General features: G+C 45.5%; 1 protein-coding gene across 1 annotated transcript in view; it reads left to right on the top strand.

The window, feature by feature from the left end:
* The window catches only part of ITGA11 (integrin subunit alpha 11), a 167,784-nt gene that overhangs the window by 89,210 nt on the left and 59,888 nt on the right, over positions 1 to 18,686 (top strand). The window contains exons 12-16 of the mRNA XM_043493798.1: positions 3,938 to 4,086; positions 7,908 to 8,048; positions 12,505 to 12,708; positions 15,715 to 15,845; positions 18,086 to 18,252. Coding sequence (XP_043349733.1) covers positions 3,938 to 4,086; positions 7,908 to 8,048; positions 12,505 to 12,708; positions 15,715 to 15,845; positions 18,086 to 18,252 — 792 coding nt within the window. The remainder of the gene's footprint in view (positions 1 to 3,937; positions 4,087 to 7,907; positions 8,049 to 12,504; positions 12,709 to 15,714; positions 15,846 to 18,085; positions 18,253 to 18,686) is intronic.

Genomic DNA, 18,686 nt, shown 5'->3' with positions numbered 1-18,686 from the left:
CCTGTTACACAAATAATATCATGCTGTGGCGACAGTGGATGGAAGCACTGATTGGCCCTCTTCCTTAATAGCCGCAAATGGATCAGATAAGAAAAACAGAACTATCTGAGCAAAGCTGGACAATCGTGTGGACCAGTGACAGTAAAGGGGGATGGCAAGATTCCCCTGCACGAGGAATCCTCTGGTGTAGACTGGCACCCTGGTGGATGAGGCCATGCTGAGGACAAACACGGGTCTTTAAACACCAGTCTCTGGGGGCTGTCACTATAATATAAAACAGCCTATGTCATCGGATTGGCTGTGTGTCCAGAAGCTCCAGGATCAGAGAGCAAAGGTTCTGTAAAGCTGCCTTTGCACCCACCCTCCTGACCTTTGTTGAGTGCAAACAGGTGAGTTCTGGGAACTTGCCCTGCAAAGTTGCATAGACAGCGTTGTTTTGTACACACAAAACATGTGTGTGGTGGTAACAGCCATATGATAAATTGATGGGCCAAACAGAACCTCTCATTCTAACCCATTTAAGTGTGATTTCTGAATTCTCAGATTGGAACCCCCCCCCATAAATTGGTTCTGAGAGAGAACCAAAAGTTTTTGCCATTCTAGTTCAGCTGGCTGAACATTCAGCTTAATGGGATTTCAGTTTAGGAGGGCAGAAATCTGGGGAAAACAGCTGATCTTGCAAGATTTCAGCTCCTGAATCCAAACCCGAAGCTGAATCTACATCTTAGTCTTATTTCAACCTCTAACCCAGACCACAGCACCTAAACCTGATCCGGAGCCAAATACCACCCTCTTGACCATCTCTAGTTATCTATAGTACAAAATCTTCCTGGAGCCCCTTTGAACGAGCAGCTACAGAAAAATGTCTGGGACAATTAGAAGTACCTTTCTTCTCCAAAAGCAGAGTGAGCTCTTGCTCCTCTTTCATTTGTTTTGGAATTGGGAATTGTAATAAAAATCCAGGTCAGTTCTCTTTGCCTAAAAGTCTCTTTTTCAGAGGACCTCCCTGGTTTCCACTTTAAATCATTCGGTGCCAAAAGAGACAGAACCAGAGCTTGGAAACAAAACGGCTTACCATTATCTACCTACTACCTGGTTTCTGTAGTACCCCACCATACAGAAATAACCTCTTCTTTGCTAAGTGTGCTCTGAAATTCTAATCAATGGCACAATCACTCTACCCCAGGCTGCTTTTAGTCCCAAAAATACCTCGGGCTAGACAATATGTAACACCATCCTTAACTAAACTCTTCCTTGCAGGGGGAGGCACTAGCGCATCTGTTGGGCACACATGCTGCATGTAAATGTGTCCAGGTGAAAATTTCAGCAAATTTCAACCAGATTATCAGGGGCCTCTTGCAGGTGCATGAGGCTGGGGAAAGGATGCAGCAGCTCTGTTCACCCAGCCCTTTGGACTCCCCTCTCAGGGGCAGCCACAACCCTCAGCCTGCCTTTCATGAGTGCAAGGAGTGAGAGAGGCCAAAGGAAGAGCAGCTGGTTGGACTCACTGGCTGATGGCTGCCCTAGGCCAGCTCTGGGGAGTCTGTGCTATATCCCTAATAAACATGGGTAATGCTTCTCCGTGCAGTTTCCTCTCCAGCCTGCTGCAAATCCCACATGACGCGGCCTCAGTATAGACTGCAAATCCTATTTCTATTCAACTGTCTCTACTATGTCTCCGTCTTCCATAATGATAAGGGATATTCATCAATATTCATCAGTAATTCTCCCCAGTCTGTTATTTCTGATAAATGCATGCCTGTCTCTCTTAGTAATCTGCAATCCCCTCACACATATATAGTGATAAATAGGCTAGTGAGTACCTCTTGCATCCTAATGCTGTTCCTTTGTCTGTCAGGTGTCACTTTTAGTCATTCATAGGGAAGCCATTTGGAGGTAGTTTATCTCTTTTCTAGATGACATCTAAAGCACCTGCCTAGCCCAAGAACAATGTAATCATTTAAACAGGGATTTACCAGACATTGGAGGTGCTTGTGTAATTACTTTGATACTCAGTCAACCCTGATCTATAGATTTCACGGCCACACTTTATATCAAGGTTACATGTATGAAGCATATTAATAAATGATTAATAGATGCTATAAGCCTTGCGTGAGTGTAAGTGTTGCAGACTATTATAATAACATCTTCTACCGATGGGCTAGATCAGTGGTTTTCAACCTGTGGTCCATGGACTCCTGGCAGTCTGCAGACTGTCTAAGGGGTCCGCAAAAGGTTGTTACCATAGAACAGTGGTTGTCAATTTGTGATCCACAGATCATGTCTAAGCTTTCCAAAGGGGTCTGCATCTCCACTTGGAATTTTTTAGGGGTCCACAGATAAAAAAAAGGTTGAAAACCTCTGGGGTGGATGATTATAAACACCTTATTGATACATTGGTAGGGTGACCAGATAGCAACTGTGAAAAAACAGGACAGGGGGTAGGGAGTAATAGGCGCCTATATAAGAAAAAGTCCCCAAAAACGGGACTGTCTCTTTAAAAATGGGACATCTGGTCACCCTATACATTGGACTCTATAACAATTGACTAAACATTTATTAAAACCTATTAATCACCTATAACCCCTTTATAAACTATTGATAAATGTACCCATAATATAAAGTGTGACCAGTTTCATTAATGAAATCTAACTCTGCCTTCTTGGCTCACACAGTAGATTAGTTTAGAACAAGAGCTATAGATTCTATGGCTAAAGTAAAGCCAATCACTGGGATCCAGCTGGATCATTCAGGAGGCTATAATTCAGCACCTTTGCCTGGTTTCATGTTCTCCATTTGTATACAGGACACATCCATATTTAACAGTAGTCACTGACCTCCTGGAGTTTTCAGGTCATAGGTGCAGGGTTATTTACTAAAGTGTTCATGAATCTAACATTCTCTATGGAGTCACAACTTTTTATAGCACCCATTATTTTGGCATCAAATATCAGTCCACTCTTTTACGCTTGTGCAGTCTTCTCAGACCTGGTTTGTGCTCTGCTAGGAGGATGCCTTATACAGCACCATACTCAGATGCGTGGAATCATGCATCAATGTTTTGTATCCAAATACAGTTTTATGGTGTATCATTTTATATAAACCGTGAAGTAAGATGGCTATCAGGAAATGTAATGGACTTACAGCTACTGCAATATTATTCTGCATTCGATTTGCTAGCAGCACCAAACCTTGCAAATTCCTTGTAGTAATCTGAATTATCAAGGAGATGGAATGAAGGGCCTGAGCAATAAATTCTGGGCACTTCAAAACATAAGGTTAGAGTTGTCAGGTTTGTTTGAATGACTTTATCTTTTGAGAACTCTTGGTTTCCAGTTTCCTGATCTGGGAGGCAGCTGGAGTTGGGTTGGCAGCCTGAAACAAATCAAAACCAGATTGTCAGCCAACAAAGTTGCAATAAAGGAAGAGATTCAAAGAGTGGAGTGAGCAATGAAATGATAAGCACTGCTGTGAACAAATTCAGACTGGAAATACAGCATAACTTTTTAACAATGAGAATCATTGGAACAATTTTACCAAGGGCCGTGATGGATTCTCCATCCCTGGCAATTTTTTAAATCAAGACTGGATGTTTTTCTACAAGATCTACTCTAGGAACTATTTTGGGGCAGTTCTCTGGCCTGTGCTATACAGGAGGTCTGACTAGATGATCACACTGGTCCCTTCTGGCCTTGGAATCTATGTTTCCATCTGTCTATTCAGAGCCAAACGGGAAAAATCTAATCAGGACACTTATTTTCCTTCTAGAAAACACAATGTGCAATTAATTTTAACAGCTTTCTGGTATCCAGATTTGTCTGTGTCATTTGTTACCTGTATTCAGTACAGTATTCAGCCCGGGAGGTCATTCCCATGTTGGTGCTGCTTGGAGCTTCATTTCAAGGTTATGCTCACCTTGTATGTACATGTCTTGTAGGTTACACAGTCACCTCAGTGATGTCTCCAAAGCATGGAAGGATTTATGTAGCAGGAGCTCCCAGGTTCAACCACACTGGGAAAGCAATTATTTTTACAATGCACAGCAACAGAAATCTAACTATTCACCAGTCTTTGAAAGGAGAACAGGTAAAACATAAGGGATTACATGGTACAGATCTATGGGGCAGACTTCTGAAATAGGCTTGATTGAATGCACTACTGTATATGGCTGTTATCATTAGTTCTCAGGTCCTATGTATATTTCTCATCTATCTGACCTGATGGACAAAAGGTCAGATCTTCATCTGATGTAAATGGACTCCATTGACCTCAGTAAAGTTACACCCGTTTACATCAGCTGCAGATCTGGCACAAAGGCTTTGTTATACATTTTGTGGTTTAAAAAGCCCTGTAACCACTACATTTTATTCTGTATTCTTTAAGTTTCTGATCAGGAGATTTGCTCATTTCCCCACTTCACTCAGTGGAAACCTACCAATATTTAGTTAAGCAATATTGGTAGCTTCTGGTTCCCTCCATGAATTCTGAAGAAACAGATTTGGGTGCTCCCTCTGTGTTCTTTTGTCTCCCTCCCTGTGCAGATTATTTCTCTGTTATGTTGAAATGAAAGCTAGATATTTTAACAAATCCATCACCAGCTAGGGATTTCATGGCTGTCACCGTGCTGGCAACTCTGACTTTCACAGCTGTAGCAGGGATAGAACTCAGGTCTTTCTATTTCAGACAGGTGTGAGCAAAAGGAGGGGTTTATTTTTAGTTGTTTCAAACCCAGGACCTTTGACACACTATTCTGCAGGTTGGAACCTATCCAGAAGGGGGCAGCGGTGTACACATACACACACCCCACCCACCAGCGAATGCAGTATAATATGGAAAGAATCTTATTCTGTGCATAAAACTTACTAGAAGGTTGCACCCTGTGTTACGTCTGTAGGCCAAACTCATTTAGGGTGATAGCAGATAGCAAGTATGAAAAATTGGGACGGGGTGGAAGGTAATAGACACCTATATAAGAAAAACACCAAATATCTGGACTGTTCCTATAAAATCAGGACATCTGGTCACCCTAAGCTCATTGCACACACCAGGGGCTCCTTGCCTACCTCCATTCCCCTCCCCCACCAGTGCTCTGTGTGCCACTCTCCCATCCCCCTCTACTTCAGGGACTCTTTACAACCTCAACCACCCCCTTCCTCATGCTAGGGGTCTGTGTGCCCCCATTCCCTCTTCCCCCACCACCCTGCATGCAGTCCGGTGCCCTCTCCCTTCCCCTCACTATTCTTTCTGTCTGGGAGCTAAGTCTTGCAAGGTGCCAGGGTGTTAAAGTCTTTGGGAGGTGGAGCGGGGGCAGAGCTGAGAAGGGGAGTTCTATTGTGCCTGAAAGTGTTAATAGCCACCATCAAAGGGTTTTCTGAACTATAGACATTCCAGAGAAAGTTGAAGGTACTAGCTCTGCCAACCAGACTCCAGGGGATCCGGCCCTGTTTTCCTCCTTCTGGTTTTCCCCCAGAATCAGTAGGGTTCTGATCACTGATGCCTAGAACATTCCCTGAAATTTTGGAATTGATCCAGTGCCGCATTCTAAAGTTATTGCATGACAGACAGACAGACAGACAGATACCACTGGGTCGAGTGTCAGACCTTGCTTCTCTCGACCAATGACAGTTACACCATGGGGATGTCTACACAGGCACAAAAACCCCACGGCAGGGCCATGGCAGGCCCGGGTCAGCTGGCTCGAGCTTGTGGGGCTAAAAATGCTGTGTAGATATTCAGGCTCAGGCAGGAGCCCGAGTTCGGGGACCTTCCACCCTTGCAGGGTCCTTAGGAGTCAGCCTGAGCCTGAACATCTCTACAGCAATTTTTCAGACCCAGAGCCCCAGCCCCCTGAGCCTGAGTCAGCTGACCTGGGCCAGCTGCGGGTTTTTTATCCCCAAGCAGACACAGCGAAATAGACTCGCAACCTCCGTCGTCTCCAAATAACCTTCCTCTTTTATCTTATGCCTCTGCCGCCTTTTCATTTAAATCACCTCCGCACTCATGCCACATATAATGCCACAGCTTTGGCTCTGACTTAGAGCACTCTCCGGCCTCTGTATCATGCTAAAAGCAGCTCCCTTGCATAAATCTGCTGCACCTTCTGTTGTCTGTCTGCCCTCTTATTCCAACACAGGGCCTGGAAATTCATCAGACACCATTGTCCCCTCCCCAGCCTACGTGGCTTGCTGGGATGCATGAAACTTCCATACCGGGGGTGATATTCACCACTCTGCAAAGGGCCAGTATCAGGCATTAAGTTCCACTGAAGCCTTTATTTTGAAAGGCCTATACGCCGCATAGGGCTTTATGCTGTACAGAGCAAGCTCCACCCTGTGTGAATTTTGCCCAGAAGCAGAAAAATGGCCAGGCTGGCTCTGCTCGTATAGAATAGTTACACATAAGCTGCTGTTAATCGTCTCCAAAAAAAAAAAATTCAGTCCGATCTCTGGCAACTGAGCAGAAAGCAAGAGTGAATGGTACTGCTTCACGAACCCAGAATTCCAGAATATTGCCCATATAAATTCTCTCTGTGTGTGGTCCATATAGAGACATGCCTAACCTGTAATATTCCCATCTGGATACAAGCTTTCCCAAAGTTTCGGGCGGGAATTGGACCCAGAGTTTTGATCCATCCATAGTTATATGATGTAGCAGGTCAGTCCGACAAACAGCTGACCTAGTGGTCTGGCACTAGCATTCCCATTTCTGCTAGCCTAGGCTTCCCGGAGGGGGCCCCAGTCCAGGTGTGTGCAGCGGGCCTCGATTCCACCTGAGTGCTCCTCTCCCTCCCTTTGGGGTTCTACTGCTATAGAGGAGCAGGGGGACAAGGTGGGAGACCCAGGCCCACCCACTCCACCAGGTCCCAAGCCAGGGCCCTAAGGGTTTGACAAAGTGTTCAGACCAGCTATAGATCTACCCCAAGTGACGCTTGCCCCTGGGTCACTTCCTACCAGACGGGCGCTCTTCTGTTTGGGGCATGGTCGCTGGCTTAGAAGAAAGAAAAGGAGTACTTGTGGCACCTTAGAGACTAACAAATTTATTAGAGCATAAGCTTTCTTGAGCTACAGCTCACTTCATCGGATGGCTTAGAAGACTCCACTTAATAATGTCCCATTCAAAGGACTCTGTTTTAGGGCGTTCAGCTCCCAAATTGTGGGTGGAAAGATGCCTACTGCTAGAGCAGGCTTAACAGAGCTGTAGTCACTCCTATCCCAGATCCCAGCATCAGCCTTTTTTCCTAGTGTAGCTTGCAGCACCTTCCCCCTCGCCCACCCACTTTCCTGAGCAGCCTGTGTCCTCTTCAATTATTCCTCCACCTGGTGCATATCTTGCATCTGCTCAGGGTGGGCCCTCCCTGGCCCAGGATTGCTCTATTCCATGCCCCGGTTCAGTGTGGGGTCTGTAGAGGCCATATGGTCTCCCTTTGACAGTAAAGGGCTGATCCATTCAAAGTGGCTTGAGGAAGAAACGGTGAAGGGGTGTCTGATAGAACTGGGGCGATTGCCCAGCATATACAGTCTGCACAGGGAGGGAATTCTGCAGGGCAGAAGAATGAAGATGCCATAGGCTTGGAGGGAACCTTTCAGCTGAAATATACATGTGTACCTACATTTAAACAATCTCTCCTTCAAAACCTAGTTTGACAGGAAACTGTGAAACTAAGAGAACTCAATAATGCCAGAGAAAGGAAAAGAGTCTGATCATTAATCTTTTAGCATTCAAAATCTTTTCCTGGAGATCTGTCTTGACAATAATTTAATGTGTCTCCGTTCAGAAGACTGAAAATTCCTCTCACTCCAAGGGTGTCATCCCTGAGGTATTCAATTCTTTAGAAATACAGGGAAATGTTGGAATACGTGGTGTTCTCATTTACATTCCAACCATTTTCTCCTTTCCGGCTCTTTCAGATTGGCTCCTACTATGGAAGTGAAATAAATTCCATCGACATTAATGGAGACGGGATCACAGATATTTTGTTGATTGGTGCCCCCATGTACTTCAGCGAAGGCAGAGAGAGGGGGAAGGTGTACATCTACGTTTTAAAAGAGGTAATTAAGCTGTGATCGTTCCATCTCTCCTCCTGTCCCAGAAGAGGCTTTGGAATAGCCTGCATTTCAATTCCCCTTCTTCAAACTTGGCTACCCTCTGACATGGTCCTCACCCTGCCCTGGGCAATCTGCCGCTGTGTGAGTACAGACAGCATCTGGCATCTTCCAGGGGACAATGCAGCAGCTCCTGTGGGAGAACAAAAACATGCCAGCAAGGGGAACACTCCCATCACGACGTAGATGGAGGAAGGTGTGTGAGAGCTTGCAGAGGAGCACAGACAGAGCCAGCCAATCTGCTTCCGCGGAGAGACCGATGCCCTGGACAGAAGCCCTAGCTCTGCTCAGACAGACGGCTCTGCTCAAAGGGACAGTGTCCAATTTCCCTGGATGGCCAGGTTGATGGACAGAGATGTCTGCTCTGCTTGGACACTCTGGGTCCATCTACGCTGAAGCTGGAGTTGTAATTTCCAGCTCAGGTCGAGACACATGCAGTAGCTTTGATGGCATTAGCCTGCTGAAACTAGCAGCGTAACTGGGGCAGCATGGCTGGTGGCTCAGGCTAGCCACCCGAGTACCTACCTAGGAGCTCAGACGGGACTGTAGTCGGGTGGCTAACCCATCTGCCATGGCTACGCTGCTGGTTTTAGTGCACTAGTTCAATCAGAGCTAGTGCGGGTATGTCTACCTGAGCTTCTGTGTAGATATACCTACATGTACCCTAAGACAGGCAAAGGTGTCCTCTCTGCTCAGCTGGACAGAGGTGCTTTTTCCATTCCGAGAGACAGACAGGGTGCAGCTCTGCTTGGCCAGACAAACTTCCAAGGGCACCTGTTCTGCTCAGATGGATGAATGGAGAGGTGTATTGGGCCCTCGAAGTAGATGGCACATTACACATGGTGTCCCATTCGGCAGTCTTGTCAAAAATACCGAGTGGGTATCCCAGGCTGGATGCAGGGCCATGGCACATGCACACCTGGCTTGTCCAGAAGTGCAGCCAAGTTGCCTTCAAAGATCACCTGGCATCTTTTGTCACAATCCAAAGGAGACACAGAACTTGCAAGCCCTTCTCAGCTGTGGCTGCTACTAGACTTTGAGCGAGTTTGCCTCTTTTCCTTGTTTATAAACTATTCTGGTTTTCTGATGCCAGTGAAGGGAATCTAGAACATACTAAAGTGCAACTGCATTGTCCTAGGGTCCCTTTCAACCATTGTCCTTCCAAACATATTCACAGACTTTGGGGAAGGAAATACCAGAAGTTGGATTGCCTTTCCCTTTGAGAAAATGTGTCTTCTGGCTACTGGCCCCTTTGTCCACTCACACTCTGGGGATGGGCTTCTGGGTCCTGATTGAAACCCCATTTTAATCCGGGGAAAGACTCCCATTTTTTCAATGGGTTTTGTATCAGGCCCCTGGGGCACTAGGGTCTTCTTGCCAGACTATCTCCTGCTCCCAGTGTCTTAAGGATGGCCCCATGGAACATGGACGGCATTTCTTCTGCCTTGTCAGCATTTTCTCATTCCCAGAGTCCTGGTGCCTCTCAAAGTGTGCTGCCCTGCCCTTATGGAAAAGCCCTACAGAATCCAATAAAGAATGAAAAGTTTTCTTTTCTTCTTTTAGATCATCCTATAGATTTTAACAGAAAATGATATGCCTGCAGTGGAAGCCATATGATTGTTCAGATGGTAACAAGGGTTCCAATCAGCTAGAAAAAGGATCACATTCTGTACAGACTCCATGTTTCTAGACTTAAATCCCATTTTGTTTCTATAGAACCTTTTAAATATTATGGGACTTTCCATCAGAGCCTGTTCAGTCAGCCTGTAAAGTGCGGGGCACGCTCAAAGATTGCAATGGTGTGGGCTAGGAAGAAGGGACTGAGCCATCTCATCATTAGTGAGGAAGTGATTGGTGCTGAGTCAAGGCTTTTGGGCGTTAGGGCTCTGGTATCACCTGGTACCAGGTGCCTGAGAGGAAAATACAAATGCCCTGATGCGGGCAGTTGACGGCACTCAACACCTGTCTGGGGACGCTTAGCATCTCAGAGGCTGTGTGCTGGTTTTCCACATGTGTATTTGGTTGCAGAACTTAGCCTGTAGCAATGGGTGTTTCACAATCTCAAGCAAACCTTTTATCCAATTATTCAAGCATGTAATTGAATGAGAAAGGGAAAAAAGACATCAATGTGAGCCTTTGTGGTGGCATTTGCTGGTTCCTTGTTGCTTCATTGTGGGAAAGGCTCTTCTAATAACATTTCAGAATTATGCTGGCTTCCTTGTTTGGGAAATTGTTTGCAGATTGCACTACCTCTGTTATGATTTCCTCTAGGATTCCAAACTCTCTGAGGTAATGACCAAAAATAGACTCCGTACAAAGGAAGAGCCATGTCTTCTCCTCCTCCTCCTCTTTCTTGGACATCCTTGTAGCTTTCACAAGATTTAAAATCTTGGCAGCGCTGAAAAAAGCTGTAAACTTAGTCCAGTTTTTATTGACAATGCAATGGTAAAATTAGATCTCCCACATTGGCACTGAGTACGTCTTGAGTACAGTAAACAGGGAAGCCTGTTAAGGATGAGACATATACCTTTTAGCGTGAAAGCTGATGATTTCTGTTCAGAGACGCACAGTAGCAAATGTTGTATTATTTCCATAAACCCAAACTAGGATTAGCAGAAAGTGTCGCATACGTGTGGAGACTTTATGTAACCTCCAAGAGGAATGTTACATTTGAAAACAACACTTGAAAAACTCCTTTTGGTCTCAGTTTGCTTTTGGTTTATGACATAGGGAAGCCAGTAAATAATTGGTTAGGAAGATTTTGTAACAAATGTCCTCGCCTCCAAAAAAAACCATGTGCACTTCCTGCTCAGTGAAGACTATAAACAGAGGCACTGTCCCTAGATTTTAACTCTCGAAAAGTGGAGATTGGGCGTTACTGATGGGAGGATTCCTGGCAAGAGAAGTAACTCTCTCTCACTCTCCATCAAATGCCTGAAGTATCTGGGTTTCAAGACCCCATTCAAGGCTCACCTGTTGGGCCCATGTTTCCTTGGCTCTGGGTTGAGACGTCGTAGGTTAGGTTGGGTTGTTTGATAGAGGTTTGTGCAATATGGCCAGTTGATTTCCTTTTTTTATGCAAACAGCATCCCTAGTGGCCACAGCAACGGGGATGCCTAAAACTGAAATAATAGTAGTAGTAATGCTGAGTAAATAAACAGAACTAATCTGACAAGTCAGGCTCTGTGAAATTGCAGGGAAAATTTCAGGCAAAATATTCACACAATTTTCTTGACTTGCTTTTGTGCCCTTGGTATTTTTATTTTTGGGGAACGTTAATGAAATCAGCAATTTGGCAATGCTGCTTGTTTTCACAGTGCAGTTTTGCTTGAAATGGGCTGTCGCTCCGAAACTTGATGAGCACAGCACCTGTTTTGAATTTGCAATGAAATGCAAAAACATTCAGAGCTGGAGCCAGCCTCTGCTTACACCTTCCGCCCCAGCCTCACAGGTTGCAATATCCAGGGATCTGCCCAGCTGTGGAGTCCCCAGCCCCACCCTGTCCCCAAAAAACCACAGTGCAAAGGGCTGAAATGAGCCCCCAGCATGCGGGGCTCTGCTGTACACAGTGGGTGAGCACATTCCCGTGCTTCTAAAATGCTGCGTCCCTCCCACAGCAGAACAGGGGGCAGAGTTTGCCTCAAGATGAGCAGATCTTACAGCCATATAGGTACAGAATAATATTTGTATGTGTAGAAAAGATCTCAAAGCACCTGACAGATATTAATGAATTAAGCTTTACAACACCCCTATGAGGAAGGTAAGTGATCTTGCCGCTATTTTATAGATCAGTCAGCTGAGGTAAAAAGAATCTAAGTGGCTTACCAAGATGGTGGAGCCAATGTTTGGTTGGGTCAAAACAAGAATCCAGGGGTCCTGATTCTCTGTTCTGGCCAGGAGTCCATAATGCTTGGTGTTCTTAGTTACAATGGGCAACCATCTCTGTGGCACTTTCTTTCTCTCCTAGCTTAGGTATGTGCATGGCTCCCCTCACTACTATCTGAGCACCTCACGATCTTTGAGATCTTTTCACCTCACCACCCCTGCTATTATCCCCATTTAACAGATAGGGAACTGAGGCACAGGGTGGCAAAGTGACTTGTCCAAGATCACATAGAAAGTCTGTGGTAGAGCAGAAAATTGAACATGCGTCTCCCAAGTCTTGGACTACTGCTCTTATACTGCACCCCGTCCTTCCACATGAAGTCAATAACAATAACAAAGCCCCTAGTCATGGATTTTCTGGCTCATCTCCTTTTGTGGAGTACAATCACTGTTTAGGTTTTGGGGAGGGGGGAGTGTTCGTTCTGTGGATTTTTAGGGAGTTGGTTGATTGGTTGTCTCATGATTTGGGATTTTTTGTTCCTCCATCTTCATTGGTGTTTCTCCTTCTCCTTTGAAGGACCAGTTTGTTTTCAACGGAGCTCTGAAAGATTTGCAGAGCTACCAGAATTCTAGGTTTGGCTCTTGCATTGCCTCTGTCCCCGATCTGAATCAAGACTCCTACAACGATGTCGTCATTGGTGCTCCTTTGGAAGATGACCACCAAGGAGCAATATATATCTTCCACGGCTTCAAAGAAAGCCTCCTGAAGATGTATAAGCAGGTATGGTTTCCCTTGTCCCATGGTTTCCCCACCAGTGAATTTGAAGAAGTGTGATTTTCTCCCACTTTACGGCCCCTGAAAGTGGTATATTTAGTGGAAATGAGAATCAGGCCCTGAAAAGGGGAAAAATATGGTTTGGAATAGTTTTTGGAAATTTGACAACATTTCTGAGGTAATAGTGCCTCAGATGCTCACAAGCCAGTAGTGATCTCAATTCATCTCTTCCTACCCATTTTTTCCATATCTATTTATTTCACCCTTGAGTCTCCCATAGACTTTAGCAACAGGAGAGGGCTAACATGTTTAGTGTTCCTGAAAGTGAGAAGTGGCAAGAGATAGTAGTGTCATATCCTCCCTTGGACAACCTTTCCTGAGCAAGATCTACTCCTGATGCCATCTCATGGGCAGGGATGGTGTCCCTAGCCTCTTTTTGCCAAAAGCAGGGAATGGGCAACAGGGGATGGATCACCTGATGATGACCTGTTCTGTTCATTCCCTCTGAAGCACCTGGCCTTGGCCACTGTCAGAAGCCAGGATGCTGGGCTAGATGGACCTTTGGTCTGACCCAGTATGGCCATTCTTATGTTCTTATGTTCTTACTCTGTTACCAGAAATCAGCGAGAGAATTAAAATGGAATATTCCCCACTACATTAATGTATGTCTGCACTGCAAGCTTCTTTTGGTGGTGTGAGGTGCACATACGTGCATCGCGCCCCTTGTGCTGGTACAGCAGTGTAGATGGTGAGGCATGGCTTACGCAAATGGGGCAAAGACACTCATGAAGGGGGTGAGCATATATCTGGGTACATACCCTGCACTGTTCTCTGCTCACTCCAGCCGTGCCTTCCTGGTTATACTGCTATTTTTACCAGTGCAGTGTCCCGCTGCCTCCCTGTTACTGGAGTCTTTCCCCATCAAAGGAAAAGACTCCGGCAGTGGGGAAAGCCTCTGGCATAGGAGTTTCCCCACTACCTACCCCCTGCCAGAGCTTTTCCTCACCACAGTGAAAGGCTCTGGCATTGGAGAGCGGCAGACAGCTTTCTGCACTGCTTCCCCACTGCCAGAGTCCATCACTAACGTGTAGCTGCACATCACAGTTTGGGCGCAGCTTGCTTTTCTCTGTGATGTGTGGCTACACATACTGCACATGATGCCAACATTGGTGTGTAGTGTAGGCACAACCTGTGAATTATTCGGCAAGGTAAAGTACATCAGAGGTCATTGGCAAGACTACTTTTCAGAGAGAAGCTGCCATATACAAGAACATGAACTATCACATCACCGAACATCTGCTATCTCTATTAGCACTTGTAATTCTTTTGCCTAGCTATCCAGTATTTTCTGTGTTTGGAAGTTAGCTTGTTTTTTCCATGAGTCACTAATTAATCAGAGAATCTTCTTTTGCCCAGATTGTTCTTAATGTCACTTAGCAGGCTCCAGTATAAAATCAGTCTCCAATGACAAAATCTGGAGGTGAAATCCTTGCCCCACTGAAGTCAAAGGGAGTTTTGGCATTGACTTCAGTGGGCCAGGATTTCACACTCGCTGTTTAATTGTTCCATAATGTGACTGTAAAACTGGTTCCAAGATATTTCCTTCACGTTTCCATGCTGAAACACGAGATATGAAAGATGTATCAAAAAGGAATGGGATTTTTTAGAGCTTCATATGGTGGAACTGGTTTTGTAAGTGAAACAGAATCACAGAAATGTTGGGGGGAAATATGTGGAAGGGATCTCAAGAGGTCATCTGGGCTATCCCTCTGCACTGAGACAGGATTAAAGTAGACCTAGACCATCTCTGACAGGTGTTTAACTTGTTCATAAAAGCCTCCAACCTGTTCTTCAAATCCTCAGTAGAACCATTCTCAAGAAGTAGGAAAAGTGGCACAGCCGCCCACTTAAACTATTTTCAGTGGAAAGTTCTAAGAGTGATACCACTCGAAAGCAAATGTACTGTTTTTCCAACAAATTATGTAAATTTCTTTTCCTTCAGTCATTTGAAAGTGACTCACGTAGCTCTGAATGCTCTAAAGCCCATGGTTAGTTCAGTGATCTCGACTGAACATAACACATAAGCGTAATTACTCCACAAGATCCCACTTTAATTTCTAGATCCCCTGACTTACTCAGAAAGAAAGCAGGGAGCATGTTTTGTAAAGCCATGAGCTCTATATGTTAGAGACTAAGGCCTGACTGACCTAGGCACAGGCTCATTCTCTTGCACCGGCAAGTGAATTTATGTGCATTCACACCCATGTATACCCATCTTCATGCACATATACTCACACTCATGCACCCACACACATGCTTGTGCATGTTCCCACATACAAATGCACACATGTGCTCACACTTATGTTTTCACGCACACATGTTCATGCTCACAAATATACTTTCACCTTTACACACTGCCATTCATGATTTCACCTTTACACAATGCCACACTAGATTCCCAACAAATGAATCTGAATGGAGGGCTGAAGGTGGTGCACCAAACCCACAAGGGAGTTCATCGCCTGAAATGAGAGATCCTAACAGCTAAAACTCAAGCTGGAATAGAGTACTGGAATGCAAGAATTGCTGGGAAACTGAGTCAAGAAGTCAGAGAAATGACTCGTTCAATATTAGTATTTTTGGAGTGAGCGAAATGAGGAGGACTGGATGCAGAAGACTCCATTCAGATGGTATCACACTACTCAGTTCAGGAAACTTAACACATTCCACCAGAGATATGTGTGAAGAATACTTGGCGTCCACTGGTGGGACAAAGTAACCAGTGGTGATATGTTACAAAGGACTGGCCAACAGAGTGCAAAGGCAATGATTCGAGAAAGAAGGCTGAAGTGGTTTGGATATGTTGAATGGATGTCAAGAAACATGGCATTAGACAGACGGAGAGGGAAATGCCGGCTTGTCTCATGAGTGACAAGGCACAAGAGCATAAAATAATAGTAATAGTAATAGAATACTAGAAATGAGAGTGGATTTCTTTTTTGTGCGTTTCAGAGAATAGCAGCCGTAGACCTTCTTCCAGGCCTGATGTATTTTGGATGCAGTATCCATGGTCAACTAGATCTAAATGAAGATGGCCTCATAGACCTGGCAATTGGCTCCTTTGGAAGTGCTGTGCTCTTATGGTAGGTTATGCCTCCGGGTTTTGTTACTGCCCTCTTACCAAAGTTCATTGAAATATGTTGTCATTTAGGGGAACAACTGATTCTCCAAGAATCTGACCAGTTTTATACCCTTAAAAAGCGCTGTAGTAGTCTACAGTAATGATCCAATAAACTTAGGCTTGGAAAAATTGATTTTTTGTGTGTGATTTTGACAGATATCAATATTTATTTCTTTGTATTTTTATCAATTCAAATGTATTACAGTTATGCAAAATTATGGGTTGTCAGCATTTTTTATTGGTATCCATTTACATTTTCACAGCGGTGGGAAATTATAGGGGAGGGTCAGAGAATAATTACTCAATGACTGTAGTCATTAGGATTCAAAAAGTTAAAACTTTATAATCCTTAAACCACAAATTGTCAATAGCACATGTCAAAATATACAAAATAAACATAGTTCAATCAAATTTTAGTGAGTTCTCGAGCAGCATTTTTCTTACTTTGCCTATCTGTAAATTTCAATTATTATTGATGGAAAGATTTTTATTTTTTTTATGGTTTGTGTGTGTACAGTAAAATCAACACTTACCAATAAAGATTTAATTCTTCCAAGCCTAAATATACTCAGAAGCAGCAGAGTTCTGGACTGTTCCTGTAGAATGTTGTTGGAAATGTAGCTGTGCATGAAAAGATGTCAAAACGTCACTGAATTTCATAATTAATTCCCCAGGAGTTTCAACCAAAAACCAAACTTCATGTTGTTTCCCAAAGCTCTCTTGGTTTTATTTAATTAATAAATGAATACATCAAAGCCTTAGCTAATGTTCAGAAAGCACCCTGAGGGCAGGAGGACAGACTCTCAGCTGATGTAAATTACCACAGCTCAGTGGAGCTGCATGAATTTTATACCACCTGGGGATCTGTCCTGAAAAGTGCTATCCACTTGCAAAGGACCAAATTGTCCTCTCAGTTGTGAGCATGCAACTCCATAGAAGCCAATGGGATTGCACAGGAGAACTTGGCTGTATGTTCATTAGTGTTATTCTTCACCTACCAGTCTGCAGTTATTTCCTCTCCTGAATTAGGGTGACCAGATAGCAACTGTGAAAAAACGGGACAGGGGGTGGGGAGTAATAGGCGCCTATATAAGCAAAAGTCCCCAAAAACGGGACTGTCCCTTTAAAAACGAGGCATCTGGTCACCGTATCCCGATTCCCTGTTGAAGACTGATCGTGGTATGTCGTCACTTGAGGCCATGCTTAGTCATGTGACACAGCCTTGCATAGCACTCTCATTCCTTGCTGTTCTCTTGGTCACGTCTCCTCCTATCCCATGTCTAGCTCATCACCTGAGCCTCTTCAAGTTCCTGAATTTCCTGCCGGTGACTTCACCCTCAGTCACCACCTTGGAGTGTCTGTGTTAAAGAGGGGTTGCTGCAACTAGGTGGGGTTGTCATATGTAGGTAGGGTGACCAGATGGCAAGTGTGAAAAATCGAGACGGGGGTGGGAGGTTATAGGCACCTATTTAAAACAAAGCCCCAAATATCAGGACTGTCCCTATAAAATCGGGACATCTGGTCACCCTACGATGTAGTCAGGAGGAGGCTGGTGTGGTTTGGGCTATGCAGGGCGGAATGTACTATGGTGTACTTTGGGCTATGTACGGCGGAAGCCCCCGTGGCCCGATCCCGCTCTGCTCCCTGGCAGCAGCACTGGGCAGACAGGCAAGGCGAGGAAACCCCAGCCCCCAAACCCAGACTGTGGCCTGGGACTGGAGGAGCCCTGACTTCCTGCCACGGCCTCAGGGCTGGGAGAGCTCTCACTCCCTGCTACAGCCCAGGGCCTTGGTGGGATGGGGGGTGGGGGCAGGCAGAGCTTTTCCGGTCTTGGGGCCACAGTCGGGGGGGGAGAAATGAACAAACGGAAGGCCACAGTGGGGGGCGGAATGGGGCAGGACAATGGGAAGAACAGGGGCGGGGCCATGGGGGAAAGGGGGAGAACCATGGTGGAGCTGTGGGAAGGGCCGTAGTCAGAAAGGGCTGAATGGGGGCAGGACTGCAAGTGGAAGGTGTGGGGAGTGGGCCCTCCGACTTGCTCTGCTCCAGGGCCCCACGAAACCTTAATCTGCATCTGGATGGGATGCTTCACATCTTACTCCAGGGAGGGCCCTGCAAAACCTATGTGTAGACACCCATTTAGGTGTCCAAAGAGGAGTCACAGCACTGCGGTATAACTCGTGTACCTTGTTCCCACCCTAGGTCCCGCAGTGTTGTCCAGGTCAATGCCAGCATTAGGTTTGAACCCTCCAAAATCAACATCTTTAACAAAGACTGCAAGCGAAACGGGAAGGACGCCACCTGCATGTCTGCATTTGTCTGCTTCACTCCCATCTTCCTCTCGACTCATTTTCAGACAGCAAGTGTGGGTAAGCGAAGGCTCCCGTTCTGATTTTTCCACTGCTCTTGTGAAAATTGACCTTGTCGGTTTGTTTTTACCTGGCCTGCATTGGGAAGAGCACTGCCAAGCTGCTCCTGTCTATTCGCAGGAGCGGAGGCGGAGAGGAAAACGAGCTAAGAGCTTGTTAGGCGCAGGGTAGCACTAAACGCGTGTGCTCAGCCACATCTGACCTGGCCCTTTCTCGACCCAAACCCCACCCCTTTTCGACCTGCTCACTGGCAAGTAACGGAGTAGATGTGCCGCGCCCTTTAGATCTACCACTACTCAGTGCAGGGGGTTGCACCTAGTACGTAACCCTATTAGCATCTATGTGTAACCTCTGCTCACCCCTCCACTGGAGTGCAAAGTCTGGCAGTTCCTCCTGTACACTCTGCAGGCACTTGCAAAATCCAAGCTTTGCCA

This window comes from Dermochelys coriacea, chromosome 10 (genome assembly GCF_009764565.3).
Source record: "Dermochelys coriacea isolate rDerCor1 chromosome 10, rDerCor1.pri.v4, whole genome shotgun sequence".
NCBI classification, from domain to species: Eukaryota; Metazoa; Chordata; order Testudines; family Dermochelyidae; genus Dermochelys; species Dermochelys coriacea.
Note: the sequence above shows the minus strand (reverse complement) of the source record. Positions and strands in the feature narration are given on the sequence as shown.